The sequence below is a fragment of the Ursus maritimus genome (assembly GCF_017311325.1).
Source record: "Ursus maritimus isolate PB19 chromosome X unlocalized genomic scaffold, ASM1731132v1 scaffold_X1, whole genome shotgun sequence".
NCBI lineage: Eukaryota > Metazoa > Chordata > Mammalia > Carnivora > Ursidae > Ursus > Ursus maritimus.
In genome coordinates, this window is record NW_024423319.1 from 98,509,337 (window position 1) to 98,527,060 (window position 17,724).

Genomic DNA, 17,724 nt, shown 5'->3' on the forward strand with positions numbered 1-17,724 from the left:
TTTTTTTTTTCTTTTTTCTTTTTTTTTTTTTTTTTTAGATTTCTGGTTTTAGCAGTTCTTGTGCTTAAGCATGCTGTGTTAGGTGCTATGTACATTAATAAGAAAAATCACATGGAATTAGCCTCAAGGCTAAGAATTAAAGTGCTGCATAATACTTTCTGTATAAAATTTTACTAAAGTGTTTTGTATTTACATGTGTAGTTTTCTTGGTATAGTTATGCTCAAAGGTCCCAGGTTTTCTTTCTTCTATACACTCCCAAGGGAGCAACCATGAGAAGGGAAAACACTTACCCATTTTCTTCCATGTGGGCTTTTAGCTTATCAGAACTATGTAAATGAGGGGAAAAAAAGTACATAAATGAAAAACTGGTTTGTTCCAGAAGATAGGGCTTATAAACCGAATAATCTAAGCACTGAATTATCTTGACCTGCAGTGAATATTTTAAAACAAAGCTTAGCATTTTTCTAATAATGTGCTATTCCAGGGTTCTAAGAAATGAGGTGAACTCTGGTACCAAACTAGAGCGAAGATTCACGTGGAAACTTTGGATCTGCCTAGTAAATTGGGTGGCCATCCTTGTTTCCTCACGACAGCTTAAAGGTCTTTGTAATTCATTACAAATTGGATTAGAGTGACACTTGACCTAGACAACACTGGTTTCATAAATAAGACGTTTATCTCTCAAGGGAAGACCTCAGTTGCCTAGTTGTTTGCTATACTGTGTTGTAATTATTTTAGGATTGCGTGTTTTCTTTAAGAAATAGGGGTTTCGAGCACATTTCCTAGGTAAGCCTAGGTAACTACATGGGGTTTTTTTTTTCCATATAAGTAAAAAGAAATGTATATTCTTCTTAGTGTTTTGACCACGTCCATTAATGCTGTTTGGACTTCGGGCTAAACCAGTCCTCACGGAATAGGTTACTGTGGACTTTTGGATCCCTGCCTTTACCTAAGGGCTTTCTGTGTTGGGACAGAAATGGAAGAGAACTTTTGTCCTGTTCTAATTACGACCAAAAAGCACAAGTCCAAACTGGTTTTCAGAACAGATGGATTTTTTTTTCCTAAGGTTAATCCAAAAGATACCATAAAAACTTTAAGGGCAATTAATAGATCAGATATGAAAGGGTGGGGAAAATATTAACCTGACCAAATTTCTTAGTCTCTGGAGCTTTAAAAAAAAAAAGTAGGTTTTTACACCCCAAAAGCATATAGACTATTCATCCTAACACTCCCCTCTGGTTTTCTTCTCTGGATGTTAGCACACAGTATCCCTAGTAAGAAATATTTCAGAAATTGTGACATTTTACTAGATTTAGTCATTTTTTTTAAACATCACCGTATCATTTTGGGTCATTCAATTTTATTTTATGAAGTAGTAATGTGGTCCTGCTACTAAATCATACTGAATCGGTGGATATATTGCTTCCTTACCAAACAGCACAGACCAAGACATCTCGATGTGTGAAATCTTAACAGGTCCTGGCCTGGCCTCCTGGGAACTGAAATTCTTGACTATAAATGTAGTAGGCAAATGCCCAGTTTCCATTCAATAAGAAAGCAGCTAACGGCGTGCGGGTTAACTACTTAAAATTTTTAACTACTTGGTGCCAACGTAGTCTCACAACTATAGGATGTGAGAAATGACAAGGTAGGAGGAAAAAATGCCACAAAGAGATCGTCTCCCCCAACCTTTTCTATAATTGAAATGTTCCAGAGAAGATTTTGATCTCTTTTGATGGCTTTGGAAAAAAAAAAAAGAAATATGAGAAATTACTTCTCAAACTTGGATTTAAAATACTTGATGATATATCTAAGATACAGGAACAACCAAATGTGTACATTATCCAGAGCATTAGAATAAAAGCATTTTAGGCCATGTATATAACATGACTGTGTGGTGGGTTTTTTTTTTCTCCATTAATGGATGGTATCTGTGACTAATCACATTTTCTGCCTTATAGGCCTGCCTCGTCCCCTCAGCTTTCACACGATGATACTCATTCACGCATTGAACATTATGCTAGCAGGTATGAGACTAGTTGAATGCCAGGCAAATATTGATTGAAATAACTAACCAAGGAAAGCTAACCTATAATCATTTGAAACAGACCTTTTCTTTTCCCCCCCAATCTTGTCTGATTTCTACTAATCCACTTGCCCTCTAACTTGCATGCCATTCCACTGCATGCTGTTTTTGGACACCAGTAAGAGCATTAGTCCAGAACAATCTCCCCTCACCCTGGCCTTTAAACATTTCTGATAGCTTTGCTATGTCTTGCATATGGAGCACGTTTAAAGAATTGGCTTAGAAATCATCTCACCTTCTTAGAAAACTGCTAGACCAACCATCCATGGGTGAAGAAATGATACTGTTTCTGTAGAGCGTATGAAAGCGTTGGCTTTCCATTCGCCTGCTTATTTAACATCATATGCTGTAAAGAAGAGAATAATCTTCCTAATCCATGCAACTTTTTGTCCCACCTTCTTTGTGTTTCAGAGAATTTTTATGCCTAAAAACCGAATTGCTAATTGTAAGCTATCTTATGCTCGTTAAATAAGTCTGTAAGAGTTTGGTTAACTTTTTTATTTTTTAGTGGTAAGAAGATTTTATTGTCTGAGGGGAAGGAGGTATTTGAAGGTAAAAATTGGTGGCAGACTATTCAGAGAGCTTACTACAAGTCCATCCTTTAGCAGTAGTCTAACTGCTAAACGTGTTTGTCAACCGTGGGAAGCATTAACTAGCTATATAAGCCTGTCATCAGGGGAAAGCTTTAATTGTCTTAAAAAAACACGGGGTAGTGAAGGTACAGAGTGTATTTGTTGTTAGGGAAGCTTTTCTCGTAAAAACAAAGGCCTGTTCTCAGTGTAAGCAAGATCAATCTGTGAAGAAGAAGAAGAAGAAGAAGGAGAAGAAGAAAACAACCAAATACAACTTCCCTTCTAATTTATAGCATAAATGTAACGCTACTAACTAGCTGTGGTCCACCACTCACTGCCTCAAGTGGTTAGGGCGACACACACATCCTTTAATTTGAAGGATTCCTTTCTCTTCTTGACGTGATTTATCCTTTAGTTTTCAGGAATGTTCGATTAGGTCTTGAATAGATTCTAAGAAATCACATAAGTTTTAATGAGCTTTTACGTTTTTTATCAGGCTAGCAGAAATGGAAAACAGCAATGGATCTTATCTAAATGATAGCATCTCTCCTAATGAGAGCATGTAAGTATCCTGTCTCTTTTTACAAAATGTTCCTGACGATGAAATTGCTTTGAGGGCGTTAGAGGTAGGGTAGTGCAGGAGATAGGGATTAGCATTAGACTCACGTGATCTTTCAAGGAGCCATTCGTTGACTTTTTTTTCTTTGACTCTTAACCACCTGACACGGAATGAGCTCATCCAAAATGTGGCATTAGTGGTATTTCAGAGTAGCAATAACAGTGGGCCTTATTTAATACAGGATTATCACAAGTTGCATAGGCTCAAATACTGAAACTACACGAAATGCTTAATCTTTGACCAAACCTGCCAGATATTTAAAGGGATTGGATATTAATTTTTTAAAGTGATGGCTAAGTAGTAATTTCTCCACTCGGGGAGCGAACATATAATCTTGGTGTGGTTGCACCGGTAATCCCATCTGGTAGGTTAGTTGGGCATTTTCCTTCAGAGAGCCAAAGTAGTAGATTTGTGTGGTTTAGCATCTTCGCTAGCTAAATAAGGTGAGGCAATCTGGTGTAGGGTTTCAGAAGAGGGAGTACAAATTTAGGTCGAAGTTTTCAGTGGGATGATAAGCCAGGTCTGTCAAGTAGAAGGAAAGAGAGAGAGCAATGCTAGAAATGGTAACAGGGAAACAGTGGCTTCCTTACCGATTTGGGGGAAGTGTTCACAGTGAGGAACAGAGGAATAGTGCCATGAACCAAGGCCCCGAGGTGGAGGGAGCCGATTAAGAAGCTAGTAAGAAGGAAAAGATAAGGATCTGCTAGCCGAATAGATAATTTAGAGAAGAAAAAATCTAGTCAAAGCAAGCAGTGTCTCTACTTTGATAAGTTGCAGATGTCTCACCACTTTGTCATGGAGAATCCAGGCAAAGGGAAGAATGAGTGGTAAATGTATCATGTCGTTGGTGTGGCAGCCCAGCGTCACACTCGGATGAGGCAAGAGCCTTTGTAAGGATTAGGCTGAGGGAAATAGTATCCGAGTGGCATGTACACGTAGCTGGTCACTGAAGACATGAGAACAATCATCTGGTCGATAAAGGTGGTCACCTGCAAAGGTGGGTGTTGACCCAAGTCGACACTCAGTCGTTCGTATATGACTGAGTTACTTAAAACAAAAACAACCTTTTCCCCCAAACAAAAGTAACTGTGGTACGTTCTCTTTCTCGGTTATGGGGACAAGTATTAGTAGGATTAGTATATAAAATACTTTGACAGGAAAATGTGTGGCCAAAGAATCAACCAAATGTAAACAACCTGAATGATTTGCTGCTTTGTGTCACCAGTTTTGGTGATTAGAAGCTCTAGCACATTCAGATTATTTCAAGTTGTATCTGTGTAATAATGGCTGCCATTCATTGACTGCCTGAGAGAACAGTAAGAGAAATTTAATTATAGCTCTGTTGTAATTAAACACAGGAAGTTCTTGCAATAAAATCTCAGAATTTGGGACGAGAGATAATAAATTAGGTAGTAAAACATCTTTTTACAATTGTTAAATGAAATTTAGCTTTAGCTCATTCTGAGGACATAAAATACGTTTTGGCTCTGTGTTAGACGGTAAAACCATGACGTTTGGGGGGCAGATCTGGGGGAGTTGTTTCAGGGGTTGGTTGACTTCACTTAAATGTTGGTTGTTAACACCCAAAAATTATTTTTAGACAGCTTTTCACTTCTCAACCAATTACATCACTTGACCAAAATCATTTAAGTCAGGAGGATTTTTTCCTAAATACCTGAATTGTTATTCAACTCAGAAGACGTAGAGAGGGGAATATTAACATATCATCCTACTCACATTTAACAAGAAACAATGAGCTTTAGCCTCTCATTAAGAACAGCACGAAGTTCTTCTAACTTAGATGTACACAGGCTTCCAAGGAGCTAGGAGCAATACATTTGGAAAATAATTTCTCCTGTGTATTCAAGAGTTCCTGGTTTTAAGGAAACATTGCAGCTGCCTCCCCAAATGTAAGCCTTTTGCTTCTTTGTTCCTGAAGATTAGTCCTTAAAAGCTAGTCTAAAGAATGAGCTGTTCAGTCTTCTTTGAAGTAGTCATCCCGGTGGCTTTTTTTTCCTTCCAGTTTTTGTTTTTCTATCTGAACAATAATTGAATGAAACCATCATTCGTCTCCAGTTTCATTATTGTTACCATCTTGCCTCTATGGCTTTTGTAAGTTCAAACTGGCTTAGCAAAGCAACACTTTGTGGTCATGTTGTCCTCCCCTGAAGAAAATATTAATTATTGTAAAGGCTGCAGGTTTTTTTTCCCCTGGTCATTAGCAACAAGAGCATGGGTTAGTGAAGTGAACAGATTATCTTGACTGGCTTGGTAGCAAAAACATTATAGAGCCATTGTTATGTCTTTTAACATCTGTTAACTATTGGTTGAACGATCAACATAGAGTCCCAGTATTTCTGCAACTCTGCTACTCGTTTACCCACGTAAATAGGCCAAATTCATTTGAAAATTTGAACAAGAAATACTTTGAATTGTCACCAATAAGATCATAGTTCACAACCTCAAAAGTATCAAAATGTCTTTAGAAACAGGAAAAAGGGTCTGATTAATGGTTAAGAGCAAATGTTTCTATTTTTAAATACACACCCAAGTCCCTGACCCCCAAAGCAAAATAAGGGGGGAAAAAACCAAAACCTTTGATTTTATTTTCCAGAGATGATGAACATTTGTTAATCCAGCATTACTGCCAAAGTTTGAACCAGGACTCCCCCCTGAGCCAGCCTCGTAGTCCTGCCCAGATCTTGATTTCCTTAGAGAGTGAGGAAAGAGGGGAGCTAGAGAGAATCCTAGCAGATCTTGAGGAAGAAAACAGGTGAGTTTTCTTTCTAGCTTTGTCATTGGTATGCAGCGTGCATACACATGCACACATAGAAAAGCGCCAGGAATCTTCACTTAGAGTCATTCTGTGTCTAATTGTTTTCTACGATAATCTGTTTAGCTCCATTTACAGATTCTCTCTCTCTCCTTTTTTGTTACCTGAAAGAAGAAAATGAACGCGATAGTATGATTCAGAAGTCCTAATTTAGGGTTGAGAGGAATTAATGCTAATGGTGGTGATTGATTTGTTGCATGTGTTTCTGAGGGTTTGATTTTAAATTTGAGAATAGAATTTAAGAACAAAGCAAGTCCTTTAATTTCACAGTTAAATGATTTGTACATATATTTGGCCATATTATCTACCTCAAAGCATTTAAGAAAGTAGGTTCGTTGGCTTGATCTGATCTGGGAACGAATTCATTCATCTTATTTTCCATCTTCAAACACGGGAATCATTTATGCTCACCATCATAGCAGATTAGCGAGACGGTTCCAGTTGTCAGTCATCATCTGAAAAAGATGTTCATGGAAAACTAGAAACCGTAGAAGTGAAAAGGCTGAAGAAGATTCACAGTGATGGCAGAGAGGATACAGGTGTAAAAATCTGGGGTACTGGGTGGTCTCAGGATAATAGAAATCACTGGACATTGGCTTTTGTGTTACATTTATTATATCACAGGTCTCTTGGCTAAGAAAGGCTTCTACGTGTGATCACTTCTAACTCACTGTGCCTTCTTCAGACAAATGCCACCAGGCAAGTCTTTAAAAGAGCAATTGCTCAAGTTTGTGGGACTTGAAAACCTTGATCTCTTTGGTTTAGCCCAAGGCACCAAGACCTGTGAATCTAGACAGTGCAGTGTGTCTGAGAACTGGTGCCCTGGGGGAGTGTGTCACCTCAAGATGAAAAAGCAAACCGCCATTCATCCATTGCTTTCTGCCGCCACTGCCCTCTGTCTGGCTCTTAAAATCCCTGACCTGTGGCCATGCTCCTTACCGGTTGGCTTCTCTTTACTCTCTTTCTCACCCCTCTGATAAATGCTTTCCAGAACCAAGACCTTTCAGGGCATTCTTCCTTCATTGCATTTCTGCATCTAGAAAAAAAAAATCCAGCTTTTCAGCTGGGCACTTAAAACCTTCCAGAATTTTCTCTTGACTTCCTTTTACAACATTATCTTCCTCTGTACCTCTGTTCCAGGTAGCAGCTGTAGCAGCTGTTTCTGAATACATCCTGCTCTCATCCACTTTCTGGGTCAAGTTCAAGCTTGCTTCTCAGTCTACCTGCTAACCCCCATCCCTCCCATATCTGATGAGGGAGTCCTACCCATCCTCCGTGACCTTCCTCAAAATAATCTTCTCCACAGAGCGCTATTAGGTCCCGACATTTGGAAGTAATCGCTCTTTTGCCTATATTCTCTGAATCCTGCGAACTTTTCCTGGACAACTCCCTGCAGGTTTGCCTTTTTATCAGTTATTCCCAATGCCTCCCTCTAACAAGAGAGTGAATGCCTTTGCGGCAAGGACTGTGTCTTAATCCTCATAATGGTCCCCTGGAGTACCTAGCACAGTGTGAATACTTAGGGGGAATCAGGAAATGTTTGATAAAAACCTAACTAAGAATACAGCAAGGATGTCCCATGAGTACCACCCAGGACGTAATACTGAACATTTTGTTGGTTTTAATGGTAACATTATTTTTGGCCTTATTCCTAAGACTGGCACTGACCGCGATGGTAGATAAACATTTCCCTCCCCTTTATTGAGGATCCCCCTTAGTGTCCTTCTATGTTAAATCTATAGTTCTTTTAGGGGTCAGAGTCTAATAAGAAGGAAAAGTTGGGATTGGCATTATAAGTAGAATTCGATGTTACCCAGGAATAAAAATATTTTTGTACAGTAGGATTGTTGCCATTTTGCAATATATCCTTCCATGTTATTGGATAAGAGTTTCGTCTTGTGTGTTGTTGGCACACGTTGCTTCCATACTGTGACAACCAGACCAAAGGGTATTGGTAAAGTGTACTGATGACAATCATTTATCTATCATTTCATCATTTCCAGAACACTTCAATATATTTTGGGTCATTTAATCTCCCTTAGAGCTCTGTAAAGAAGATGGACAGAGAAATGCTGGTTCACAGAGGTTCAAATGGCTTGACCCAGATTTTACAATCGGCCAATGGCAGAACCAACGTCCGGTCCAGATTTTGTGACTCAAAATAGCCAACCCTTGCACGAGAGAAGAAAAAAGAGTCATTCTATGCAAATATAATTTACATAGAATTGTGGCATATTCCCTGGAATGTACCTTGACTTGAGGCAGTATTCTTTTTTAAGTTTTTGTTTTTCATTTAAGTAATCTCTATACCCACTGTGGGACACAAACCCATGACCCTGAGATCAAGAGTCACATGCTCCTCTACGCCAGGAGCCCTGAGGCAACATTATTAAGGACTGTACATAAATAAACCGGTTCATGTACTTGTGGTACAGTGAAAACCACTTTCTCCTGAAAGATATCCAAGACCATTCCCCAAGAATGGGATGGTTTATTCTGTAAAAGAAAGAAAAAAAGAAAAGAAAATGACACTAGGGCTCCTTACAGCTCCGAAATAAAGGATCTGATGTTGATGCAAGTCTTTCTGTAAGTCCTCCTGACCCTCAAGTAAAGGTCAGGGAGAGCTTCTTTCTTCCTCCCTCTCCTTTGTCACATTTTCACTTCCTACCACATTCCAAAGAAATGTCTCTCCAGAGCTCCCCTCCTGAAAGTACACTGTCTGGTTTCCTTTGCTCTGTCCTCTCGTCTTATAGTCCCACTCAAAGAGTTTCAGAGCCACAGCTTTGCCTTCAGGATCCCTAAACTGAGTGATGCTTAAGGGGCTTTAGTTCACCCTTTCCTGTCCTTCTTCTGAGAGAACCCAGGGGCTCAGTAGATGCCTTCTCTCAGGGCCTACCAAGCTGACTGTATTTCCTAAGTCAGACTAGGCTATGTAATCAGACTAATACAAGCATACTTTTAGAGAAAATGGGAATGGATATTTAAAGATTTTTTGTTTATTTTTACGAGAGAGCGAGAGAGAGCACATGTGCGCACATGGCACAAGCCAGGGGAGGGGCAGAGGAGGAGAGAGAGGGACAAGTATACTCCCCACCGAGCCCCACACGGAGCTCGATCCCATGACCCTGAGATCATGACCTGAGCCGAAACCAAGAGTCAGATGTTTAACCTACTGAGCCACCCAGGTGCCCCCGGAATGGATATTTAAAATAGAGATTGTCCCATGTCCTTTGGACATATACTTACCATATCTATGTGTATTTTGTGATCCTTTATTCTGTAGTTAGGACTTACCTCCAAATGACAGATAGCAAAGGAAAGAGGCTTGGAGATCCCCATTCCTGAGGAGATATGTTCTTGAATTCTGTTGTTGTTCTTCACGACACCTCCCCACAATCCCCTTGGAACAGAGAGACTGGCTAATGTGGAAGTGTCTCAGGGGTGTGTTACGTCGGTCTTCAGGGTTCCATTTCTCCCGGTGGTTGGACATAGCATTCAATAAATATTTGCTGAATAAGTGGAATGAATTAATGAAATGAAGCTGAGTTTTTAATTTGAGCACTCACGCATGTACTTTTGACTAAAATTATTTTTAAAGCCTAATTTTATAAAGCAACGCCTTCTAAAAGCTGTTCTCCTTATTTTTCAAAATACTTCCCTTCTCCAGACTTCTTGATTAGCACCAAGCATTGCTTTGTTGTAAATTTAGAAGGTTAAACATTCATTTTCCAAATCCTAGGCCATGTATGTCTCACCCATTGGCATTCTCTTGATTTTTGGTTGATACTACAAATATAAAGTGAAAACTCTGAGCGAAAGCTAAATCTGACTCTGAATTTTCTCGATGGCATCTCATAAACTTTGGCGACTAGTGACTTAGTCTTTAATATTTCACTTCTGCATAATGTCTCGCCCTCACTCTGCAGATAATTCAGAGTCACCGTCATTTGACGGAGACCAGTTGGATATTGAGAATTTGATCCATTGTGTGTCCTCAGCATGGCCAGCTCAGAGTTGGCTTTTTTCTAGCATAGATTCAAAAGCCTGCAGTCTCCTGACGGAAATCAGTAATGTCAGATTCCAGCATATTTTGCTCTGCACTGTCTAAATGAAGTAAGACTTTCCCTGAAATTTTAGGTGTGACCCGAGCAATGAAAGATAGCCTTTGTGAGAGACCAGTACTCGTTGTCAGTCTGCTGCCTGTGTAACAAATTGATTAGATTGTTCTCGAGTCTAAAAGGAGGGTAAATACTAACCTGAGTCACTGGGAAATCTGAAATGAATTAAAGTTGTCAGCAGATGTTATATGACAGCAGGGAACAGTGTGGATTCCTACTACCTACTCGGGACTTTCATAGGTCTTGTTGGGCGACTGGACACAGTGTAGTGTAAATTTGAGTTTTCCTTGCTCCTTTTCATTCCTCCAGTGATTATGCCAGATCATAAATGTTATAGTCACAGAAATTCTAGGTGGGTTACTTACGCCACAGGGTTGAACTCGCTGGAAATCACGATCCTGTTGCTTTACGTTGTTAATGACAGCGTGACCTTGGGCCCAGGGCTGGCCGTTCTCTGCATAGTGTCCGCAGTCTTTACTCCATGCTCCTTCTTAGGCCTTTGTGCGAGGCTCCGGTGATGGTGAGATGATAACCAAGACGAAGGGACACAGATGGGGGTCAGGAGTGGGCCTTCCAAGCAGAAAGTGTCGGGGAGGAACGGCAGGGAATGTTGGGGAAATGGCAAACAGCTGTATTACTTTTTTGACGAGACAAGAAATGGGAGCATATGAGGCCGGACAAGTTGGCAAGGCCAGGCCGGGAAGGGCGTGGTGCCGCCTCACCAAGGACAGGGAGCCGCTGGGGCAGAAGCCCGGGACAATACTGTTAGATTTACACTTCCATCCATTGCTTGGGCAGCTGTGTGGAGGGTGACCTTGAAAAGAACTATACTGGAAAAAGGAATTCAAATTGGGAGGTAGCATGGAAAGCCACAAAAGAGATCACTGGGGCCTGCAGTCGAGCAACAGAAATGGGGAAGACAGGCTGAACATGAGTGGTGTTTCTGGGCAGCGACAGAGCTGCTTGATGTGGTGGTTCCAGGGATCTGGGGAGGGAAGGATCGAGTCCCAGTTCTGAGGGCGCGCGGCGAGACGATGGTTGTTTGTTTGCCTCGTGGACTGACAATTCAGGAAGAGGAAAAGCGGCTCCCTTCTTCATCTCTATTTTTAAAACAAATACCAGTTTATAGGTTATACACTATTTATAGACCTCCTTCCTCAAGGGTCGAGTAGCTGGAAGCCAGTGAATGGGGTGTGGCAGAGGTTGAGTTGAGGGTCGGGGGGCACGCCCACGGGTAAATGTCTGACGGTCAGAAGTGTACTGTATGGTGACTAACATAATATAATAAAAAATCATTAAAAAAAAGTGGAACCATGTAGCTTCCAGAGCTACTAGACCTAAGAGCCACCAGCTCCCAAGTAGTTGAAACTGTGAGAGTGAATCTGCCTACCCAGGCAGTGTGTGGCAGAAGAACACTGGGCTTGGTGAAACTCTGAAAGATTTGAACACTGCAATGTCAATTTCATTACCTTTCTATAAATAGGCCATCATGCACATTGAATGAAATCTAAATGGTTCAGAAAGGCACATAGAGAAAAAGGAGTCCTTCTCCAACCTTCTCCCCTGGCTGTAACGTTCCCAGCTCCGAAGGCTACCACCCGTGTTGGATTCTTAGGTATACCTTCGTAAATAATCTCTACACATGTAAATCTTTGCAAGTATATTTGTGCTTGTTGGGATTATTTCATATGATACCATGTGGGGTTCACCCTCGTCTTCTCTTTTTACTTAAAGATGCCTAATAACTTTTACATGCTGGAGGAATATGCCAAAAGAAGAGGGGAGGAGAACCTGGGGATGATGGGAGCATTGGCCCAGAGGAGGCAGGAGGAAGAGCAGTTATGGGCACAGGAGGAGGCATGGCTCTGACGGGGAGAAGGGCCACCGCTGAAGACTGTGTGGCAGATGAAGCACTGAGGGTTTGGAATGGGGGCAGGGAGCACGACGGATGAGCGTCAGATGTCCCGTAGACCTCACCGGTAATCAGTGGAGGCGGATTCTCCTAGCTGGTCTCTCCATTTCTTTGAAGTTGGATTGGGGGTGGGGGAAAGAGTAGTATGTGAGGAATTTCATGAAACTGGGTCTTCATGTCACTTGGCAACATGGGCCCCCAAAGCAAAGGGCTGCAGAGCTTAGTTAGATAAAGGGGGGCTAGTTTTCCTTCATAAATCAAACACCCAAGATCTGTTTTGGCAAGGGAAGCCACCATATGAAGAGACGCTTTGTGAACAGAAGCTGAAGGGCAGACACATTGAATTTAATAAGGTGGGCAGGAGTTGGCCGACTTCGCTCTACTCAGGCACGTGAAGTGGAGTCACCGTGATTCAGAAGCTCAGTTTCAAACTAACCAGTTCAGTAACGAAATTTCCTTCAGTTTATCTGGAGTTAATCAAATTAAAGCCTGAGGGGACCAATTCATCCTATCCAGTTCATGGAAGGGGATGGATAACCCAGAAGGACAATTTATTTCTCCCTTGATCCTAATTCTCTGTATAACTGTCTTGTTATACTAAATGTATTAATGTTGCCTTAAACCTTTTTGGGGAACAGCTCGGCATTTAAGTACAAATACTTCCTCTGTTGAACTGGGGAATATATGTTTTTTAGAGGTTGGAGTTGTCACTCCATTCCAGGTCTTCCGTCTCACAAACAGAAATCTTGGAAATCAGAATATCACAGTTGTCTGGTGAGCTGAGATTCTTGGGGTAGGAAACTGGATAGTCTTGAAGGACTATGAGAAAACCCAAAGAATCCTTTCTGGTGATAAGAATATTCAGAATTTACAGGTACCGCTGCCCTCCCCTTGAACAGCCTGGTGAGATGTGAAGCTCTTATAATCCAGTGCCCGTTTTTAGATCCTTCATGAAGACCTTTACCCTCCTTTTGGCTTGCATGACCATGCCATCCTGCTGTAGGAGAGCCGATTGTGGTCCTCACTTTCTTTACTTTCCAGGCCTAAGAGTATAATTCCAATTCAATTCGGTAGGTAGATAGTCAACGTGTAATGTGTTCTTCAAAGTGCCAGCGCTACAAAGATGAATAAGCCTTGGTTCTTACCTTCACGGAGCTCAAAATTGAAGAGAAGGCATTAAAATCCAAGCAACTAATTATAACCCATTGTTATAAGCACTCCGGGGGCACAGAGGTGAAGGATTAATTCTGGCGAGAGGGACCAAAGAGACCTTCACCAAGGAAGTTGAAGCTAAAGAGCGAATAGGACTTTTCCAGGCTGAGAGAGGGGAGAGGATGAGCCTCCCAGACTGGTGGGGCAAGGAGGAATGTCTGGCCAGAGCACAGAATGAGGAGAATGAGAGGGTAGTGGGATGATAGGTGGAGACCACTGTGCAAAGGACTTTATATGTCCTGTTAAGTAGTTTGGATTTCATCCTATAAGCAGTTGAACAGTGAAGGTTTTTTGAGAAGGGGAAGAGGGAGCTAAAGCCATGGAGATTGGTAGAAAGATCGTGGAAACAGTTCACTGAAAGATGGCCAGGTTCTGAGCTAAGGGTGTCGTAGGCAAGTGAAGAAGGGATGGAGAAATGCGAAGGTCACTGAATGAATGAGGCCAGGGAAAGATGGAAGAGGGAGAACTTGGATGATAGGAAAGTTTTTAATTAGGGAACAGGGAAATGATCATTCAAAACCAAACCAGACAACATAGAACACACAGGAAAAGCTACTGATAGCAAAGGTCAATGCGTAGGGAAAGCGAACTGGGTGTGGGGGCCATCGAGTTCTGTTTGTCCAAAGAGCTTCAAGGGGCAATTTGCTATACCGATTTTATGTATTCACTTTCCAAAAAAAAGGATTTGAAAAAAAGCACGGCAATGAGATTCCCACAGTCTAAAGAGTAAATCAGTGAACATAGTAGGGATTCGCATAGTTGATACAACTGAGGTTCAGATTTAATCCCTGCAGCCAGTGGGGTAAGAGGAAGCACAACTTGTTGGTCTCTTCGTGTTAGATGAAAGAAGCAGGCACCTTCCTAAGGAAGCACCATTTTCCTGGCTCTAAACAGTAACAAAAATTAAAAACAGCTGTCATTTAAGTACCATGTCCTTGCTGTGGACAAGGACTGTTGTGAGTACGTGTAAGATCTTATCTAATCCTTACAGTGACCCTGTGAGGGAGAAGTTGTCTCGCAAATGAAGACTCCACGGCACCAAGTACGAAGGAGACGTCATACAGCTAGCGAGGAGTGGGGCTGGATTCGGGACTCTGAAACAGTGTTAACACTTGACGTGATCATCGGCTAGTGGCCTTTTCATAACAGAGACTGAAGAAAATTTTATGCGGTTGCTTCTAGTGCCTTTGATAATTGGGGAAAGCTTAACATTAAAGGCCAAAGAAACGATGACATTTCTCCATGGAAGAAGGTCACTGTTGCCTAAAACGTGTTCTGCAGAATACCTCTAAGATACTCTTTTAAAAAAAAAAAAAAAAGGTGATTCCAAGGACAGACAAGCTCTGGAAACACTTGTTTTGGAAGGTCGTGATTAATTCACCTTTGCATTGACGAGTCTGGAAGTCAAGTAACAGGATTAGCTTTGTTTAACCTAATGTTGCTTACACATACTTGACCTTAGCCCAACTGTAATGTTTATGGCACATGCTTTGCTTTTGGTAGGAAATTCGAATCTGTACTAAATGTTGAAAACCAGGCAAGGAGACAGCACAGTTGGCTGTCTCCTGTGGTTGGTGAGAAGCCTAGCTCTTATCTTTTGGGGGACATCAGAGGAAGTAGCTATAACAGGTGTCCCTGCAGATGAAGCCTGGATTTTTCTCACAGTAGTTATTTTTGATTTGCTCTAGCAGTGAAGCCCTATAAATGCAGAAACCAAAATGATTTAGTCTGGAAGATCCAAAGATAGGTATTAAGTCATCTCTCATGGCCACAGAAAAACCTTTCTACTCTATTTATGGAACATCCCAGTGAGTAACCCTGGCTCTCTAATCAAATACAAAGAAGAACTTCCACCAATAACTCGACAAAACTAACTTGATATATGGAATTCTTAACTGATTGAATTTTGAAAGATGTCCACCAAAGATAGCCACTTTTACTTCTATCACCCTTACTGTTGAATCCTTTTTTTTTTTTCCAAAGCAGTTGATGCAAAGGCCAGTTGTTACTTCAGGCCTCTCCTGGATTGTGATACACGTATAAAAGTGTATTATCAACTCATGGGAAGATATTCTTCTTTAGATCTTTTAACAGGAATGCAGGTATGGTGTTATCTCAACAACAGATTAAGATATAAATTTAAAAGATGTGTAGCTACTCTATGGTCCTGTGGAATGCTACTTGAGGAAGTGGATTCCTTTTCTGGCTCTGAAATGGTAGAGGATAAATGATCAATATATCAACACTGTGTGGCTTAGCAAGTTCCAGCTCATGGGCCCCATGGCTAATGGAGACATGCAGGAGACTATTGAAAAGACGGGTCTGAAGTTTATAAGAGAAGCCTGGATGGAGGAATAATGGGCTTGGGGGTGTGGAGGAGGATGGGCTTAGGGGAAGTGGAGGCCCAGGGAGAGATTAGGGACCTCCTAGGAAGAAAATATACATGGAAAGAAGACGAAGGACCTCGTGGTGTAGTTACTGTAATTGGGTATGCCCAGTTAGAATGGTTGCCTGGTGTGTGTTACTTAGGTAAGTGGGTGGCTTCTGCAGATGACTCAACTCACCCTTCTTTTTCCTTTTTTTTAAACTACCTTAAAAATTAAAGTTGAACCTTTTTTTTTTTTTTTGTATCTCCCAATTCTGGGTTACTTATACTACCACTCTGACTGCTAACTACAAGTCATAAATAAGTCCCTGTGATCCTTTTCCTGTAATTTCCTAGTGAACCAAAGTGATTATTTCAAAGGTAGAAATAACCTGTAATTTTCGCTTTAGCAAGGAGCATGATTCCCAGTCCTTTGGCATTAGGGTCAGGCTCGTCACCGTGGTGGCACTAGGCAGTAGCCCTGCACTCTAGAAGGTGAGCTCTAGAATGGTGAAGGACAGTGTCTCGGAAATCTGTGTAGTCCTGGGTGTACAAATACATGTTGATTAAATGAATGGATGAATATGCTCTGGAATTTTCCTGCTCCCAGATGGATTTGGGGGGGTTGATTTTTAGCTGGCTTCCTTGTTTTTCTCATTGCTTATGGTATTGTTCTTGCCCCCAGAGTTCTCATTACACTTGTTGATGTGGTTTGATCATTTTCCACTAGGATGAAAACATCGAAGTTGTGTAGGTTGACCGAGACTTAAGCATTTTCTGGGCTTATTTTCAGGCTCTTTTTAAAATTCGTCATCTAAAAGTATTGAGAAGGATCTGTGTAGATAATTCTGCAGGCATGAATATACCCTTTTCCTTTTATATACATGGGTTAAACTTGACTCCTCCACAGCAGGAGAGAGCATGAGAAAAGTAGTCTTCACTGGGGAGATATCCTGTGCGCTATGAGAAGGGGGATTTTGAATTTAGAACTTAATTTTGTGTAAGACCCTGACTGAGATAGAATTTCACCCATTTAAATGGTACAATTCACTGGTTATTAGTATATTTACAGAATTGTGCAACCATCATCACATTCAATTTTTAAACAATTTTCTCACCCCAAAAAGAGAAACCCCCCCCTGCCTGTTTTTGGTCACTGTCCGTTTCTCCCAAAACAAGTTTACTCTAGCCCTAGACGGCCAGCGATCTGTTTCTGTGGATATGCGTGTTCTGGCCGTTACATATGAAGGGAATCATACAATACGTGGTCTTGCGTCAGTGGTTTCTTTCATGTAGCGTAATATGTAAAGAGACAGAGCTGTTGTACCGTGTATTTGTACTTAGTGCTGAATGATACCCCATCACGTGGATCGGCCGTAGTTTTCTCATCAGTTGGCACGTGATGACCAGTGGGTTACTGCCATTTCGTGCCGTTTATGGAGAAGGCTGCCCTGAACGTTTGTGTGCACGTACTGGGACTTATTTTAAAGAAATGCTTCTGTCGTTTCTGTCATTGTAACAGAGGAGGCCAGAGGATCAGAGGTGGCTAGAGTGTATAGCAGCGTGTGCCCCCAGGTCAAAAATAGGCCGTCAAGGTGAATTTACTGGGAGAATTTAAGGCCGCATCTAACTACTCCTGAGGGACTCAAGCCCGGGACACACAAAGCTTAAAATTATGATTCTCCTAGCGACTGTTACGGCTTTTTGGTGACTACAGACAATGAAAGTTTTGATATTTTACTGTATTTGTCTGAAAATTGAAACAGACTTCTCCCACTGGTACTGTTCCTGGGGACTAGATTTCTCACTCCTAAAACCTCTCCAGTCCTAGTGTGCTTTTTGAATGGTGAAGAGTAGCCACTGTCATTTTTGTCTGGGATTTTGTCTGCCTTATTTCCAGCTCTACAGTGAGGATTTTTTTTTTATGAATTCTTCGCTGCTTTTGTTGAACTTTTGATTAGAACATTTATTCTACAGACACTGATCAGGAATTTGTGAAAAATACC

The 17,724-nt window shown here is 41.2% G+C and overlaps 1 protein-coding gene across 5 annotated transcripts in view; it reads left to right on the forward strand.

Annotated features, from left to right (window-relative positions):
* The window catches only part of DMD (dystrophin), a 1,667,815-nt gene that overhangs the window by 1,606,688 nt on the left and 43,403 nt on the right, over positions 1-17,724 (forward strand). For all 5 annotated transcript variants that reach the window (XM_040633145.1, XM_040633125.1, XM_040633155.1 and 2 more), the window contains 3 exons: positions 1,963-2,028; positions 3,156-3,221; positions 5,893-6,051. In XM_040633145.1, coding sequence (XP_040489079.1) covers positions 1,963-2,028; positions 3,156-3,221; positions 5,893-6,051 — 291 coding nt within the window. The remainder of the gene's footprint in view (positions 1-1,962; positions 2,029-3,155; positions 3,222-5,892; positions 6,052-17,724) is intronic.